Source organism: Oxyura jamaicensis, chromosome 1, assembly GCF_011077185.1.
Source record: "Oxyura jamaicensis isolate SHBP4307 breed ruddy duck chromosome 1, BPBGC_Ojam_1.0, whole genome shotgun sequence".
Taxonomy (NCBI): Eukaryota; Metazoa; Chordata; class Aves; order Anseriformes; family Anatidae; genus Oxyura; species Oxyura jamaicensis.
Window position 1 is genome coordinate 65,084,173 of NC_048893.1, and position 19,339 is coordinate 65,103,511.

At 41.3% G+C, this 19,339-nt stretch overlaps 1 protein-coding gene across 14 annotated transcripts in view; it reads left to right on the plus strand.

Moving 5' to 3' along the window:
- The window catches only part of CALD1 (caldesmon 1), a 199,254-nt gene that overhangs the window by 136,020 nt on the left and 43,895 nt on the right, over positions 1-19,339 (plus strand). Inside the window, exon 1 of one of the 14 annotated variants that reach the window (XM_035346684.1) lies at positions 8,026-8,285. The exons of the other annotated variants lie outside the window; for them this stretch is intronic. Within the exon in view, the coding sequence (XP_035202575.1) occupies positions 8,239-8,285 (47 nt within the window). The 5' untranslated portion in view covers positions 8,026-8,238. Of the gene's footprint in view, positions 1-8,025; positions 8,286-19,339 lie in introns of those variants that run through there. 14 annotated transcript variants of the gene reach the window in all.

Genomic DNA, 19,339 nt, shown 5'->3' on the forward strand with positions numbered 1-19,339 from the left:
TTTCAAGAGGGAAATCCCATTAGATAACAACTGTACTGATGAGACTGGAAGCATATGTTTAAATTTCCTAAGACCTAAAGAAAGTAAAGAATGAGGCTCTCATTTTTTTGAAGGAAGTGAGGAAAATGTTGGAAATGTATTTTGTTTCTTGAATAGTCTTACAACGTGTTATACTTCTAACACTGTTTAATTTCCTATTCAGTTCCTCCCTGGAAGAAGTTGGAAAGGCTTACTGCATTGGGAGAATACGTTTCATGGATTCTTAGGTCTTCTTGGAAAGTGAAAATGGTTTGGGACAGGAGAGCTAATGAGGTTTATCAGACAGCAGAAGTTGGGAGTGAGTCTAAAAGTCAGCACAGAGGTTAGCGTGCTGAAGAAACCTCTGCTGTGAACCACAGCAGAGATGGGATAACAGAGATAGTTTACTTCACTCCTTGCCAGTATGCTAAAGTGGATTTGAAAGAAATTGAATGTATAACTAGACCCTAATTTCCAAAGCATTTTTGTGTGGGTTTAGCAATCTGATTCCTGTCAAACCCAATGACTGTCATATTGACGCAAATACCAGGCAATATTTAGAAAATTTGGGAAAGGTATTTTGCCAAGCAAGGGGAAAAAAAAAACCCTCTCTTTTAACATGCATTCCTATAGAAGTCAGAAATACAGAAGAAGGGGAAAAAACATACTGACGTATTGACCATTCCAAAAAAAATCATACTGTACTGGTCTTTTTTTTTGGAATGTTTTTTGAAGTTTTCCACTGGCTGGAGGCTTTTGAACAAAAGAAAAGAAAAGACACATCTTCTGTCTTCAATTAAATTTGTTAATGATTAACAGAGCAATGCAGTATGTGTGGTGTGTTTTAATTAAATCAGAGGAGACATGATTTGGACAAGATTTTAGTTTCACTTTGAAAGTTATTAAATAAACTGACACTGTTTGCTCTCTGAAGGTTCCTGGGAGCATCCGGTTAGTTGGTAATCCCCATGCAGCTAGTGAAATAGAGGCCATTCCAAAACACCTAAGGGCCATTGCCAGATATTAAAAATGAACAGGCCGTTCAGCCAGGGATTTAACTGATCGTTAACCTGCATGAAGCACAGTCCTGGTCTGAGGCTCCAACTTCATATTTTTAAGCTAAGTTCAGAGATGACAAAAGCCCAAACTGAATATTTCAAGTCTCAGTTTTTCATTTTGAATACCTCTGATCTGTTCAAGTGGCATAAGTTTTTGAACAGTCGCTGGCTTCGGTAAATGGCTTTGCCAGCACAGTTTATTGGGTTGTTTTTGAAGCTGAGATCTCGACCAGGGCTTGGATGTTGTTCACCAGTAAAAGTCAGAACAAGAAGATAGGAGCTCTTGGTACAGAACTCTCTCCATAAATTGGCCCAGCAGGAAATGCTCTTCTTTTCCCACAGCTGCGTGTGTGCGCCTGTGCATGCATTCATATAAAAAATTCCAGCAGAGAAGCATCAAACCTGAAGCCTGGACTCAGACCTCGCTTCAGACTTAAGTGTGACAGTGGATGCTCTCACTGCTGTGTGGTGGCACACAAGGGTGAACAGGTCCCAGTGCCTCACATCTCCCAAGTTCACTGTTGTTTATTGGGGTGTCTGTCAAAGCTTCAGTGTCCACCCATGTCCATTCAGCAGAAGAGTCAAGGCTATAAACACTTGGCTAGCCACACATCTATTCTGTATGTTTGTATCACACTTAATGTGTTGTGGGTCTTCCTGGCTAAGTATGAAGTGAATATTAATGTTTAGAGCATGCCTGTTAATATATAGGTGAGTAGTTTTATATACAATTTGTTTTTGAAGGTGGTGTTGAAATTAACTGTTGCCAGAAACAATTGGGGTGGGGAAATCTTGCATCTATATTATTGGCAGCTTGTTTGGCTTTCTGTTTTGTGGATTCTGCAAGTCTTATACTACATGGCTGTAAGCAGGAGTCCTACAAGTCCAATCGTAACTTTCTGGTATTTGAGTACCGTACTTCTCACCGCTAAAGCTGAAATTTCTTAATAGCAGTTATTGCTCCAAGCAAGCTACAGATCAGGTATACATGAGAGACAGCAAACTTTAACATTTGCCAGCCAAAATAATAGATTGCTTTTCATTGCTATAAGAATTGGTATATGATGCTGGTATGTGTAAAATACAATGGTATAGGTGTGGAAGTCAGTGGGAAACAGTGGCCCTTCCCTGTACTGCTGGAGGGAAATGTGCTCCTCTGGAGGGTGGCTCAGAGCTGGAGTGGACCAGAGTCTGTCCCTTGCTAGTGACAGCGCTGGAGCATCAGGAGAGGAGGTAAAGCCTTTGTGAATGCTTCCCTCGTACAGTTTTCTCCATTTCAGTTGTCCAATGACAAGACGATGACTATATCCTAGCTCTTATATGGAGGCTATTGTTTGGATCTTAGTGTTTATTTGAAAGCAGTGAAAATGTGACATAAAACAAAAGCTATGCTTTATTGGAAATAGTCTATCACACACGTGAAATATTATACTTCTTTATTTCTGGATTGTGCATTGCCCCATAAGTAGCTGACAGAATGCAAACACCAGCAGGTATGTTTTTCTAACCAAGGTTCAATTTACAGTGGAAGTTCTCCTTGGAATATCATTTTAGCACTTGCCTTGGAGTTTGTTTTGTTTACCGTCTCAGCCATACATGCAGATGGTAACTTTTCCATGTCAGAAGCAGGATAATATTAATATCTCAGGAACTGAGGACAGACAGAGAAAATGAAATTCTCTTCTATGTAGATGACCAAACTTCTGTCTGTGCTATTCAACGCCATCCTGTTCCAGGAAAGCAGGCATCCGATGGGATTGAGTGCTACACAGGCTCTATATAGGTCTTTGGTACCCAAAAGTATGTTATTGTGTTTAAAATTTCAGAGGCTTCAGGCTCTCACATTTTGATGGTACATGTTTGTTCCCAATCCTGCAGAACTTGCCTATGCAAGTAGTTCTGTCGTCTGCTAAGTCATTAACTCCATGATAATGTGTCCCTGTGAGCATGCAAACTCAGTTTACATGTGCTTTCATGATTTGCATATGTCCAAAACCAAGACTAAATATTCCGATCTGAGTATGTATTTTAATATATATATATATCCACTTATGTGTTTGTGTAAGCATTACTTAAAGGTTTCATTGTACACATTCAAATTTCTGGCATTGCTGCTGTTCATAGGCATTGAGGTAGAAATAACTATGAGTTACCTTGTTAAAAAAAATATGAGAGGAATAGATGTCATAACTGTAGGATGGCTTCTTAATACTGAACTCTGTAAGAGTGCAGAAGTCTTACTACTGGGAAATACAGAATCTCTGTTACTTGAGGTATTTAAAACTGGACTGGAAGCATAAGAGACAGTTCAGCATTATTTGATGATGAAGTGCATAGCCTTATTTTTATTAGTACTCAAGAGATTTACTCCAAGGTCTTATGTATGGGTTGCCAGACTCTACCTACTGCATATGATTTAATATGCCAAGTGTTGTTCATCTGTGAAATGAAATCCCTGCTCACATGCCGGTGTCCTAAAGTAAAATCTTATAGGAGGATGAATAAACAGATCCCTTTTACCCTGTGAGATGCATACATTCAGTTCCCTGCAGTGAACTGTATTGGGGCATTTCAGAACAGACCTTAAAAAAACCAACAGTTTGTCTACTCCGTGAGAACATGAAAGACACTGTGGCATCTTCCATTTTCCCAGGGAGGGAACAGTTAAAAATATTCTTCAAACAAGGAACAGATGTTAATGTCATTAGAATGGATTTTCATAAAAAACAGAGTTCTGTTTCTCTTGCAAAATGCCAGTAGCTTTGCAAAGTTCTCTACAAGCCTGCCTACTTATTTCAGATCAGTGGCACACAGGAGAGGAGGTGCAGGGTGAACTATTTATTGTCTATGAAACAAATCAGATATATTGCTATAAGTTATTTGCCTGCCCATTTTAAAACTGCCTTGACTTGGGAAAGGAGTAAATGAATTGATGAAGAATTAGGGAAGTATTTGAGGAACAGAACAAGAACAGTGAGCAGTGCAGCAACAGACAAAACCCACTGTTGATAAACAGATGCAGAGAGGGAGTAGACTATGTATGGGAAGGCATGGTCTGGGCTGTGCATGTGCCTCTGTCAGGTTCCAAATCCACAACAGTCTCAGAAGAATAAGAATTCAAGGGTTATTGTGATCAGCTCACTGAAAACTCGGCTTTGTATGCAGGAATGGTAAAAGTAAAAATAACAAACAAAATGTGAAGTGGCTCTCTGGATGACCTCTGGACATTCCTATTGTTAGTATGAGGAGATGTTGGAACCTCCCAGTAATAATTTCCTTTTGGAAAGCTCTCACGTCTCCTTCCTCCTCCTCATTTTGCTATTTTAAATGTTGAGAAGTTATGAAAGGCCCCGCAGTTCCTTTCATTGTTGTAATAGATGAGCCTAGACTCTTACAAAGACATTTGACTTGAATTTGTTGGTGTGAATGACTACTCTGAAGTGCCCTAGTTCTGTTAGTGTTTGCTTATGTTTTTCTGTTACTTTGCTTAGGGGTCTTGTTGTCCTAGAGAGACTAATCATATCAGAAACACCAGAACATACAAGGAAAACAGGTTATGAGACATGCATGCCCTGTCACCATCATTTTTCATCCTTTAGATGCTCAAGTAAATTGCAAAATGATCTGGATGAAGGTAGTTTGCCTCTTACTGCTCCACATGCAACATGTTCACCTCAGGGCCACAAAAGAGATTGTGTTTCTCTGTCAGTTCAGTTATTGAAGAAAGTAAGCAACAACAAATGTTTGGCTTTAAAATAATGGGATTATTAAGTGCAAGGATTTATAACTGACTCAGCTCCTCCTCTCTCTTCTTTGCAAAGGAGGTCAAAAGCATGGCAAAATCTTGGTTCAATGTCAGCCTCTTTCAGGAGAACCAGTTCTGCATTGCTATAAATTTACGGAGCTGGTGGATATGCATCCAACTGCAATGGCTTTGGTGATCACTCCTTTGTGTTACAAACTGAATTGCAAAATGTCCCTGTAGCTCTAGTTAGATGAGAACAGAGATGCCCCTCAACTGAATGGCCCTTATGGCTGAAAACAGCTGAAGGTGAAGTCTCTTGGGCACTCACCAGTGGAACAGTATGCCACTAATATGGGTTAGCCCAGGTCCACTTGGCACTGTGCTCATTGCCTTTGTGCAGTGGATTAGCAGGACTGTGTCCAGAATTGCATGTTGGGTCTTGAAGATTTACAAGTATAATAAGTAACGCTTATTGCAGTTTCTGGCTGTAAAAATGTAATAACACTAGTGCTGTCAAATCAAAAACCAATATGTGGAATGCCAACAGGCAGAGAGTTTCATGCAGATGTTGAGAAGGACACCTTTTGTAGGTGAGTGTGACAGCCAGTTGAGCAGAGAGACTTTGGGAGTGGAGTTTTGCTCTCCTTATTTATCTTCAGTTCTTCATTTGCAGGCAAAGATGACCCAAGTTGAAGATACTTGCATGTCAGCATTGATGATTGCTTAAGAATTGAGTGGACAAAAGGCATATGTTCTTAGTAGTGCTGTAGAGATAAAAACTATAGGCAAGAAGATGGAATGTGGTATTAGAAGTCTTGCCCCAAATCAAAAATAGACAATGTAAATCATTAACACAGTGGTTATTATCTGGACTGTAAGTGCTCCTCCAGACTTTTTATAATTCAAAACATTATTTGGAAAAGCAAAGAAAAAAATTGTGATGCTTCTGACTGTTCTTCTTTAAGGGGGTATTTTAAAACAGTTGTGGGTCTTACTACAAGTGCAGGAAGCTTCTCCTATTCGTATTGAGCCAACAGATAAGTCAGATTTCCCACACAGAGCCAGAATCTGCACGGTGGTTGGGGCAGTGGAATATTTTAAAAAATCTCAAGCTCTTCACAGAATCACTGAATGACTCAGGTTGGAAGAAACCTCAGGAGGCCATCTGGTCCAACCTTCTGCTCAAGCAGGGACCCCTAGAGCAGGTTTCTCAGGACCACATCCAGGAGGCTTTGAACATCTCCAAGGAGGGAGTACTTTTTGAAGGAGTACTGTGAGTTTTTAGAAGATAATCATTTTGCTGTTATTTTTATCCCATGTGGAGGCAGTTTTGTTTGTGAGCCCTGCAGTAACCTAAATATTCCAGAAAGGATTGCGAAGGGCTTAGAACTCACTCAACTGGAAAACAATAAAAATAAAAATCTGTTTGTGACACAGTAGTAAATAACAGATGTATTAGAAATCTGTAGGGCCCAGTTTATCATTTCATAAACATCATCTCTCGGATCTGGCGTCTGATTAAAATGTATATTTTGGCGGAACAGTGACACAATCTGTGTTTAACTAATGCTGTTCCAGAGGAAAGAGTTCTACTTCTGTAATTTGCCAGTCATGGAAATGCCTTCTCCAGGAGTCTTCTCAGGAGACTTTCTTCTCACCAGCATTTTTTGAGGACTTTTCACATTCATGCTGCCTTGTGTGCCCTCTTTCACTTGAGGACAAAGTAAAGGAAATGGAGATAGACTGCCTGCTGCACTCTCATCATGGCAAGTCCCTCTGCCACCACAGAAGTGGAATTCATATTTTTCTCCACTTGCAGTCAGCAGTGTTGACCTTTTATTGTTTCAACCCAGGCTTCCTGTAGATTTTATGCACTAAAGGATGGATAAAGCTGGATTTTTATTTTTGACACGTAATCTAGAACAAAGGTCTTCAGATAGCACTTATGAAGGTATAGCAATTTCTTGGGGTATTGTTTCTAACTGTGTGAAAAACCTAAGCCTATACCTTCTTGCATGAGAATCCTTCACCTATCTGTAAAGTAGAAAACTGTTACTTTTTCACAAAAATAATTTCCTGGAAACTGTGAAGGGATTTTTCAGGAGGAAAAAAAATAATAAATGACTGCAGTATTTGAACAGAACATAAAATGAGTATCGGTGCCCTATGCCAAGTGCAGCCATAGGTTTCTTGCAAACTCTGAGAAGAAAATTGTCTGAATGATTCTTCCCTGGACATTCAGCATCCTTCATGGCTTCAGACAGAATGGATTGACTCAGTCAGTGCTCACTCCAAAGTAAGAGTGCCACCTACTGAACCTGCTCGCTCCTTCCCACAGAAGGGTGAGTTTGCTGTAGAGATTTCCCTTTGGAGTACTAATCCATCCACACCCACCCCTGTAATTTATGAGGTTTAACAAGATTGCAGCCTGGGGTGGAATGGCTGCAGGACTGCACAGTAAGCTGTTTCAGTTTACTCACATATGCAGGCTCAAAGGGGCATGAGAGCCAAGCATGTGAAATCGTGGAAACTGATGGTGCCTCCATTTAAATTACATTGTTTGCATTTCTATTTCCTGCCTCAGTTTCTGGATTAGATGGAAGAACGTTGAGGAGAGTCTGTTAGATTGGGTTTAGCTCCAGCCCTGTTTTTAATCCTATTGCTCAACACAATGTGGTTTTATCCTAACTGCTGTTGAGCTTGCAGCTCCTTCCCACCTCCCTGGATCTGTCCCTGTTTGGCAATCACCCTCCGGTCTTTTGAGCTACCTGATCCAGCTTGACCTTTCACAAATTCAACTGGATGCAAGTGCCTGAAATACATTCAGGCAATGATCTATGATGAAAAGGGAGGACTGTTTCCTGGACCATTGTTTTATATTCGGGTCCTCTCCCCTCATCATCTCTCGGCAGGCTGGAATGTGACTTCCCTACAAGCAAATACTTGTGAAGGCAGCTCTGCGCAGCTCTCAGGCTGCTCAGTGCTCGGACAGGCTTGCTGAAAAAAAGCACTTTTTGTGAAAGCTGAATGGGAAGCAAGCATTTGTCGATCAAGTTGCACAACTGAGAAATCTACAGGATTTTCTACGACTGGAGGTCCAGCCATAGCAAAGAGCATCTATTAGAGAGAATACAGTAAAAAGGCTAATAATCATATGATCGGGGAGCAGAGGGGGGTGAAGGGAGGGGAGGAGGATACCAGATAGATAATGAGCTTCACAATAGGCAAGTAGAGTGTGTCATTACAGGAGCTGAGGACCGACCAAATGGTTAACCTGTGGGGTGGAAAGAGCATCCAATGAGTCTCGCATGCCTGAAAGGATAATGGCATTTTTATTATCTCATTCCACGCCCTGATCATCTGTCCATTTGCTCCCTGGAGCTGGCAGCAGTTTGCACTGATTCATACGCTGCAGACATGATCAGCAGATCGTACTGCAGGCAGAACTTGTCAAGTCTTTCCAAGTGAGTTGCCTATTTATTTTGATATCTGTATGGATTTAGCCATTGTTGTTGTGTAGCGAGTGCTGGGTGGTGTTGACAGGAAAGTGGGACAGAATGATGTAAAAAGCTGGGAAGTTGGTTGAAGTGGTTGAAGCCTTGGATGCAGACCGGCTTCTTTTGCTCTGCTTTTTGCTATATTGTGCTATGTAGAATATTGTCTAAAGGAATAGTCTTTGCATGTATGTATCTTTTTCTATCCAAATTGCAGAATTTATTTGGTGCTTTATTCAGTGGCAGAATAATATGTTGGAAGGGTTGGTTACTAAACAGACTTCTGTTAATGGGAAGTTTAGAGAAGCTTTATAGTTTGTGTGAAAACTTTTGCGTAGCTCAGCTTGCTTAATTCACTGCATAAATAAAGTCCTCATGGCACATTCAGCTCTGAATGTGGGAGGGAAGCAAGAGAAGAAAATCAATTAGCCTGTGCAAAACTGCTGGAGAAATTATCTGTTTTATTTGGGTCCTGTTTTGCTGTTGTTTGCTTTATATGTTTATGAGTGGGAAACGGGGTACTACTCTGTTTCTAAAATACTGTGAAGTGATTAATGCCAGGGTTTTGTTTAAAATCTGGGAGAGATTTTTAAAAGAGACTGGGATTTCTGGGTGCTGGTTTTTGGAGTTTCCAACATCAAATCCCGTGCTCTTGTACAGGGGGAGGGAGCTCAGAGATTTCTGAAACTCAACCCCTCCAAGAAGTCCCTTCCAGGAATCTGAAATCCTTCATCATGATTTCAGATATTGGGTAATAAATACCAATTTAACTAAGAGCACGTCTAATAAACTTCTTTTATGTTGGTCCGTGGTGGAACAAGGCCACAAGCCACGGTGGCCAGCCCTCCCATATTGTAGTATGAGAATGGGGAGCTGCCCAGGCAGGGAACCAGCTTCACCGCAGCCACTGCAAGAGGAAAGCAAGGGAGTGGAAGGGAGAAGTGGCTGAGGTTTAGGCATTTTAGTGCTGGTATAGCTGGTGGAAACCTGGACTCTTTGCACCTAGTGTGGGGAGCTGGCCCGGAGTGCCGTGACCCAGGCTAGAGGCTCCGGGGCAGCCTTCAGACTCTACTTAGTGGCTTGCACTGGGGCCAGTTTAGCTAGATGGGACAGGATCTGGCTGTTTTGTTTACAAAAACAGAAATATTTGGATATCCTTGCTGAGAGAGGTTCTTCTACGCTTTTCCCTTGGGTGAGAGAGGGAACCAGCAACATGCTGGTTTTGTGCCTTGTGTATCTCTGAAGCATTGGGTGAGTGCTGGGAGGAATGCCCTAGTGTGTGTCTGCATTAGCACCCACAGCTACGTTATGTGAAGTGAAGCCACTGAAGTCAGTGAAATTATGTCTGGATGAAGACAATTCAATCCTTTTCTTTTGAAACATGATTACCTACCGTACTCCTGTTTTTCTGTGTCTTGGGAGTTTTGTATCCTGTAGCAGCTTCAAATAAGGGCAGACACACCTTGACAACCAGACATGGATTTTCTTTTGTCATGGCTTCCAGTAGCATATCTGGAGAACAGCAAAGTTCTCTTGGGGCAAGGACTTTCAAGAAAAATGAAATGCGTGGCCAAAATTTGGAAACTGATTTATTCCCTTTTAACAGACACGTCCATGACCTCAGGCCAAAAGCGGGGAAGACACCTTTAGCATTACCCACAAAGGCTTCTTCAAAGCATTGCTCAATGAAATACATGATGAAATACTGCCCTTCCCAGGCTGAGGCATAACGTAATCATTCCAAGTGCTCATGCCTTCTCAGGAGAATGCAATAGAAAAGAAAAAGGAGTATTAAAATCCATATAAGTAAACTCTCTGGAGACTTTCCAGGGAAAGGCAGGAAGCTGTTACTGCGCTGCTTTGAATGAGGTACAATAAGAATTCTAACTTCTTGCAAATGTCCTCTAATGGCCTCTTTATATGATAGTTTCAGCTGCAACATTTAAAGATACTTTCTACGCTCATGGTGTACTTGTAGAAAATCCTGTAATTGCTAAATAGTTGAATATAATCCTGTTAGCATTCGATATGCTGGAAATTAAAAGCAGAAGCTCTCATCGTAGCCAAGAAATCATTCCGGTTGGCCTGAAAATATAAAGACCGCTAAGTAAATATATAGGGATTGAATTGGCTCACTTCACTGGACACTCAAATAAGTGTTTACTGTGCAAGTTTCTAAGGAATGCAGAGGTATTCTTTGCCAACAGGTAGAATGTTTTCTTCTGGTAAATTATAACTTTTGTTCATACTTCACGGATTGTTTGTTGGAAGTCAGGATGTCGGAAATTCACCTCCACAGTATTTTCTGATTGGTTCCTCATATTCTTGTATATCTTTTTTTCTGTTTCTTGGCTGCATGTTCAAGACAGATAATTGACTATATATATATATATATATTTATTAGAAGAGAAGGGTGGAAGAAGACAACTTTCCTCTCCAGAGACAGCAGAAATGGTGGCAGCATTGTGTCATTTGGTTAATTCTGCTCTGAAAATAAATGTTGTTCATTTTTACTTCAAGCCATCTTTTTCCTTCTTTCTGATCTTCTCCATTGGACATGCTTTTCATTCCTGTTCCCCAGTGGGCAATAGCCTGAATCCTTAATTTGCAAAAGCCTTTTTAGATTACTGAGGAAAAATACGAGGGCATAATGTAACTAGACACCAGATATGCTAAGATGTTAGCTTGCAGCAAGCCTATTTGTGTCCATTTTAAAAACCAAGAACAGCAGTAAGTGTCTGAAAGCGGCTCAGCCCCTTACACTGTCCTGTCTATTTGTGAGCTGTACAGTTTATATGCAAGTTGCACATCAGTGCCTTATGCTCAGCGACAAAGCCCAAAACACGTGGGATGATAGGTGAGTGCTTCTGATGCAAATACATTTATCTCTGTGTGGACCATATTTATGTCAAACACTCTGGTAATAACTTTTCTTGTGTACAGAGCATTCTTGATGTATTAGTTGTCACTGCCAAAGTGCACTACATAGGGTTTGTGTCTGGTTTACACATCATCAAGGACATGGGCTACTGAGGACTGAATGTCCACTTCAAGATTTTTATGCTGGATTTAGGAACTTTCCTCATAGTGGGTCAGCAGAAATTTTTGACAAGTGCTGAAACATTTCTGAGTGAAATTATCCTCCTTGGTAGAAGAAACATTACGGCAGAGAAAGGACAGGTCTGCGAGGAAACATCTCTGAGATTTCTGAGGTGACTCTCTTCCTCCAGTACAAGCAAGGCACTGGGGGACGAGGGCACAAAGCTGGATTAATCTGTGTGGAATTTTGGGCACCCAACTGAGTTTAAAGTCATGATTTTGTAAAAGCCAAATTTCGAAGATTAGTTCTCAAAAAAACCTGAGCTTAGTTTTCTACCCTGTTTAAGCCACTGGTGAGTAGTATCAGACTCAACCTGGTGCTGCTCTCTGGGAATCCTAAAGCCTGAGGTGAGCTCAGAGAACTATTTTCATTAACAGTAAATTTGGTGAAAACAAGAAAAAATGAGAGTTCTGGGCAGAGCAGAATTGTTTGGGAATTCATCAGATTCTGACACTAGATTGTCTAAATGAAAATAAGTTTTTTGTTTGTTTTTGATTAAGTTTTGGATATTTTTCCTACATAAATTATTGAGTTTCCTCTTTGCAATTTTTTTTTGAAACAATCTGATCTTTTGTTTCTAAACAGAATTGACCTAAATTTAAAAGAAAAAATAAGTTAAAAGAAAAAAAAAATGGATGAAAGAGATGCCTTCTTTCAGGCTGAATTAAAATAAAGCAATCCTGAGCCATATCACATATTCCATATCACTTCACTTTGACAAGGTTTTTTTTTTTTTTTTTTTTTTTTTTTTTTTTCCTGCTTCAGCAAAAAAAAAAAAATCCGTGTTAGTGCAGATCTTTAATCCAGATAGGTCCTCCATAGCCACCCTGTTGGAATAGGTGTGGCTGTGTGGAATGGGGGGTGGCAGAAATTCATCTGTCTGCTTCATACCCCTGCCTCTCCTTCCCTGCCAAACCTGCAGTCCCAGGCCTCCCCCTCCACCCTTTTCCACATTTGGAATAAAACAAGAAGGTCCAGAAGGATCGAGAAGAAATTCTCTGGTGATTATTTCATGATCTCTGTGCTCTTCTGTCCAATTTGAGTAGCGCAATGTAGATGCAGTAAAGTAGATACTTGAAATCCATACATTAAAAAATCCAATGAAGAAAAATAATTCCACTGGTTGTTTGAATAACTGAAATGCTCAGATGTAATTTTGTAATTTTTCACTGCTTTTGATTTCATTTTGTTAAAGAAAACACACACAGCTTTCTTTTCTGTATTTTAATGTACTAACAGTTGTTTTGAGCCTTGTAAGCACTGAAGTGTATAAAAAAATCTCTCTGACCTCAGTTAGGCTGCTTACATGTATAAGTAGCTGCAAAGCCAAAATTATAATTACATATCTGTATAATGTTAGCCTTTATGCATTCATCCATTCCAATTTCAATTCTATATTTTATAAAATCTGTGATCAAATTTTGGAGCCCAAACTAAGCTGATGTCGTCCCTTTTAGTTTAGGACTCAGCCCTTTTATTCTCCTCCTGTGTTTTATTTTTATTAGTTGCTTTCTTTTTGTGCTGATGTGCAGCACATATCGTTAAAGCCACTTATTAGAGCCAGAATTCTACAGCATGGAGACTGTCCTAATAAGGGAAAAAAACTAGCCCTTTATTGGTGAGGTAAGAGAAATCAGGCAGCGGATAATTTTTTTGCTGATTGAGAAGGATAAGGTGCGGTTTGGCAGGTATCGCATTGGTTTGGCATTTGCTGACATGGTTCCTCTTTTCTGCAGTTCAAATCCTTTGCAGAGCAGACAGTCAGGGAGGGCTTCCCCCCTCCCCTCTTCTTTCTCTTTTTCACAAGTGTTCAGCAGTGCTGTAAAATCTCCCTGTGACACACAAACTGGATGTGGTAATGAGAAGTCTTTGCAAGCCTAACAGTGCCATCCATATTGTAATCACCTTTTAGGGAGCAGCAGGCACACTGAAACACAGGTTTCCGTGGGGGGTTGTTGTATATCTAAAGTATTTAAACAGTTTGTGAAGTTGACAAAAAAAAATCACACGTTAGTCCAAGATATTACGATCCAATTTTTCTATCCTCAAACATCCATCATTGAAGGAAAGTATAAATTGCAAGAGTTAGGTTGACACTTTAAAACACTCAGCTGTTTTTCTTTCAAACTGCTTTGAAGGCTTACACTGAATTCCAGGAATGAGTAACCCATTCTAGGCTTAACTACAGGCTCCAGCACAGATCTAAACTCATAAGAGTTCCTCCGGTTTTAAGCTGAGTTATGATGAGCAAGCGAGGACAGAAGTTGGTATCTAAATTCTTTACTTCCTCAGTCTCTGTTTGTTTCTTGGTAAATGAAATGTCAAGCCAAGCATCAGCTCTGCTAAAATTCACTCTATGCTGCACCAGGAGACCACAAGTGACGTAAAGTGGCTGTCCCCTTCCTACTCAGTGCCCCTTGGGTGGCTCCTTGACTGTAGGGAAAAAAAAAAATAAAAAAAAAATAGTTTACCTAGTCACTAATTGCCCAGTTTTCTGTCACTCATTTCTGTTCTTCAGAGTATTATATGTTTGATTATGTCCCTTGTGAAGCATTTTTTCCGATTTTTTTCCCCAACATAATAATTTGGGAGTACACGTCCTGTTGTTGAAGTTAGTTCACTGTAGGCAAAGGATGTAAAAGATAAACTCTGATGATAATAAAGCAAAAAAGAAAAACACGTTAGTAGTAGGGACAGGATGAACAAGATCACATTAAACAATATGCACTGATGCACTGTTAGAAGTATGCTACTCCCAAAAGGTTATTGTGCAACCATTTCATTTTTGGGTGTATATATATATATGTCTATCTATATATTTTTTTTTTCTGATACCTATTTGTATTCAGACCTTTCTTCCTCAAAGTCAGAATCTCTATTAAATACAAGGAACTTGGCTGATTTTGTTGTCATCTTTGTTTTTAATTTCCATCCACTACTTTTTCATATACATTAACTAAACAACACTGAGAACTATTCGGATTCTCATGAGGAACAAGCAACTCTAGCAAAGCGTGGTGTGCCAGCCTGTAGGGATTAACTCCATGTAAGCAGTTTTCATTCTGAACTCTGGGTCTTTTTCAGATCACTTTCACTCTGCTTAATGCTTCTTTTAAGGAGACCTCGTGCTGGTGTGGGACCTCCATGTAAAAGTTACTGTATTACACAACAACAACAAAGATGCTTCTTGTTCCAGACAGTTAAAAACTTTATGAAGAAAATGTCTTGTAACTGGTCTGTTGTGTGGTTCAGAAAATGTGAAAGTCACACCTGCAGAAGTATTCTATATGCACGTGTTTTCCTTCCACAGATACTCTAAGAAACATGGAGGCCTGTCCTCGAGGTGCATCCCTGAGACCAACACATTTGTCACTGCAGGATGTGAGACCTTGGCTTCTATTTGATTTGTCATAGCCAAATTGCCTACAGATTTTTAACCATAAAAATATATTACATGTTTCTGAACAAGAGATTTTTGGCTTGCCAAATTCCATCTGCAATACGTTCGGCACTGGAGTTGCTTCAGTGTAATTACAGAAGTACCTTCTAGCATCACAGATGTTGGCATGTTTGCGTCTTGGCACCGTACTTACTACACTTTTTTTTTTTTTTCCTTATTTTTTTAATTAGAGGAGCTTGTAACCAAGCAGTAGGGTTGTGGGAAGGATGAGCCTCACAAGGTTCAACTCCGTAGGTTTAAGCATCCCCAAAGCCCATCCCTATCACCGCATGTTGAAATGGCCATGTCAGACCCTTTGTAGTCTGTGTTCACTTTCATGCAGGTATTGCCTGGCTTGCCAGGTTGTGGGAGCTACAGTTGCCTCTCCTATGCTGTGTGCTTCCTTTCCTTTTCTCTTTTGTTCTTCCCTTCAAGCACTCTTGCTACCATGTTACATGCTGTTTTGCAAAACATGAATGAAATGCATCCTGAACTTACTGTATGCTCTCGCATAAAATTTTCTTCAAAACTAGACTCCTATTTGTAACTCAGTCTCAAATAATAGCTTCACATATTTTGTGTAACACCTGTATTTCTTTTGTGAAGCAGATTTTTAGTTTTGTGCTTCCACCCTGATGAGGGAAATCACTGGGATGGATTCTGGGTGTGTACAATGGCATTGTGCATTTTGGCCTTAGTCACCTGCCTCCTCCTGGAACAAGAGGGGTCAGACACATCATGTAGGCAGTCTTCTTTTTCAGCAATTGAAAAAGCCCCAAAGCCTAAGTAACAGTGGTAACATCTGATTCAAAAGGTAGCTGAACTTTTCCTTTAGTTAGAAAGATTAAGGCTGAGGAATAACTTTCTTGTAGTTTCTCTATTACATTTACCAAAAAGCAACATAGTTTAGAAGTTCTCTGCAAATGTAACCTCTCCTCAAGACTTGTCAGTATGCTAAAAAGCTCACTTTACACCTTTGCAGCATTATCTTGGTTTCGTACTCCTGCAAGTCCCTATCTGTATGGCCATGAAAGCTTCCCACTGACAGCATGTGCGTTAGCAGTAATCTGCAGCCCATCCAGTCGAGGACAAATATTTCTGTTGTGCATATCTGAGAGTTTGATTTGATCCTTTGTCATTTGAAGATAGCCATGGGGTTAATTCCTTGCTTAATTTCCTGGATTCTTCTCTCTTTCAAGCTCACCTAACACCCTGAGGAGTGATCTGGTGGGAGACAAGGTCTGGCTTTGATACATCCCATTTTGTCCTGTGCTTGTAGCCCCTGAATGAGAAGGGTGAATGCTCCAGATATGTGAAGTACTTGTTTCTGTTAAGTACTGTGAGCAGTAGTTGTTCCCTGTCCTATTCTGCTCCTGAAGGTATTACCAACATGTTTTCTCACACTGAAAAGGATGTTATGTTCTTTACCAGATTATAGCAAGCGGAGATTTTGCTGTTTAGTGCCTAGCTTTTGATCCTTTCCAGCACTTGCCAAGAGGCATGACAAATTAAGTGCATGTCTGTATCCTGAAAAGAATAGAATAGAATAGTTCAGTTGGAAGAGACCTTCAAAGATTTTCTAAATTCACCTTCCTGACCTCTTCAGAGCTGTCCAAAAGTTAAAGCATATTCATGAGGGCATTATTCAAATGCCTCTTGAACACTCAGGGGCTTGAGGAATCAACCACCCCTGCAGAAAGCCTGTCCCAGCGTTTGACCACCCTCACGGTAAAGACATTTCTCCTAATGCCCTGTCTGACCCTCCCCTGGCAGCTCTGTGCTGTTCCTGCGCGCCCTGTGCTCGGTCCCAGGGAACAGAGACCGGTGCCTCCCTCTGCACCTCCCCTCCTCAGGATGCTGCAGGGAGCAGCAAGGTTGCCTCCTGGCCTCTCTTCTCCAGATGGGACAATCCAGTGTTCTCGCAGGACGTGCCTTCCAGCCCTTTCACCACCTTTGGTGCCCTCCTCCAGATGCATTCAGGTACCTTAGCATCCTGTTGTATTGTGGAGCCCAGAACTGCACACAGTATTGAAGGTGAAGCCACACCAATACTAAATATAGCTGGAGACCCACCTCTCTACCAGCTGGCTGTGCTGTGTTAATGCAGTTTGCCCTCTTGGCTGCCAGGGCACACTGCTGGCTCCTGTTCAGCCTGGTGCTGACCAGCATCCCCAGACCCCCTTCTGCTGAGGGGCTCCCAGCCACTTGCCTCCCCACCTGTACCTGTGTCCAGCATTCCTCCATCCCAGGTGCAGCACCTGGCATTTTTCCATTTTTGGCATATCAGCCTTTAGGCTGATCGTGTTGCAAGGGTAGGCAGTAGGGAGGGTCAGGCTTGGGAGAATTTAAGGCAGGGCTCACAGGTGTGGAGGAAGAAGATGGAGACACCCATTAAAATGCCATTAGGCGAGAAGTGACACAGTCTGCTTGGAATGTGAGAAGAAATTGGAGAAGGAACCGGAAAAGCTTCTAGGGAGCTGAAATGGAGGAGAAAACCATTTGAGAGTTTTCTCTATAAAGTAGGAAAGTAGGTAGTGGGGCCTGCCCTGGAGCTTCCTAAATCTGTGGTAATGTTGTGGCAGTATTCTGAGAAAACTTTGGGCAAGAGTCCAGAAAAAAACTGCTGTTGTACACTTACAGCTGTGCACTAACACTGGCAGTCACTCTTATATTGAGCTGGCAGAAGCACCTATAAGTACATCCAAGATCACCTCACTGGCAGACAGTCGTAGTGTCTGAATCAAGTTTTATGCCTCTGTTAGACTGCTTGGTCTTATAATACCTTCTTGGTGTAGGTAATGCACATCACAAGAGCCTCTGAATCCCCCAAATGGATTTTTTCACTGAACACTCCTGTAGTCAGATGGGAGCTGAAGCACAAGGGAGTTTAAGCATCTCATGCACAAAATTGTAGTGGAGAGAAGGCAAATGAAGCCTTCTAAATCCCATGTTAAGCTTCTTAGCTGCTGATGTTTTAGCTTCAGTTAAAAGCAAGCTTAACTTATTTTTCCCGTTTGGAGGATCGCTGAATTCCAGATCCTTTTGTTACCTCATAGCAGCTAAAATTGATCCTTTTCAGACAGATGATTACTGTATCCTTACTTATTCAGTAGTCTGAATACTTATTCAGTAGTAGGGAAGTGGTGGAGTCACCATTCCTGGAGGTCTTTAAAAGACGTTTAGATGTAGAGCTTAGGGATATGGTTTAGTGGGGACTGTTAGTGTTAGGTCAGAGGTTGGACTTGATGATCTTGAGGTCTCTTCCAACCTAGAAATTCTGTGATTCTGTGATTCTTTGTCAACTGAGTTGTGAGAAGAGATTGGCCAACACTCTTTGAGAGCAGGAAATCAATTTCTCATGCTTTTCCGAATTCTGTTACCAAATACTCTCTAATTTGCATTGCTACATCCTCATTTATTTCCCCTCCCAGTGCCTTTCTGGGTGCTTTACTGAAATTCAATGAGAAATTTCATAGAAGGATGAGTTGAATTGTATCTCACTTACAGTTGCCTTGGTGTGAATAGTTACTGTGGATTGCTGGGAAGAGGATACTTGTACAAACCATGGCATGTCTGGATCAAGTCTAAAGCCAGTTTTCTGGTATTGTTATTCCTAATGATCCATATGTTGTGCAAATGCCTTTCTGATATGAGTCCCTGTGGCTTCCTAAAACACTCTTCTGTCTCGCAGTGCAGGTGAGATAGGAAATGTTTTGTCTTTGAATCAAGTGGTAGTCCTGTACGGGCCACTGTTGGTGGGTCTGGCTTATGTTCTGGTCAGTCCCATCTATCCCATGGCACTGAAGAAAATGCAGCAAGAACCACTATGCACAGAAGCCTTCCCATGCAATGTCTTTGAGAGTTTCTACATGCTTAAAATCTCTAGGCTGTAGAGCAGGTGTTTTCTCACTCATCCACCTTTTGGGAGTCCTATCTCACCAAGCTGGCTCTTCTTGCACCTGTTGAAGCATGGGAAGCAGAAGGGTTTGGCAGCAAACCCAATTGGTAGGGTGAGGATCTGCACCCCATTTTCCATATTTTCAGGCACTGAAGTGTATGTCGGTTCACAACCTAGTGCTTCAAAGAAGTGCCAGGCTGTGTTGGGGCATGCTGACCCATGTGTGCAGCCTGAGGCTGTTTTGCAGTGACATGGCCGCAAATTTCCCCTGGGTAAAGCAGCTTTCCACCCTACCTTTCCCATTTCCCAACGGGCACAACTCCTTAAAAAATGTAAACTACTGATTTGGAAGTACCCAGTAACCGAAGGAGGGGCAGGCCATCACTTGCTCAGAGAGAGCTGAGGGGAGGACGCCTCTTTGTTCTGTATGCCAGCAGAAAACGTCCCAGGATAATCAATTCTGCCAGTGGCTTTCACACGCTTTTGGGCGCAGTGATGGAAGTCGGCATGGCACAGCTGTCAGAGGTGGGCCTGGGACGAAGGAGTCTGCATACCTGCATCAGCCACCTTTGGAAGCTGCTGGAAAA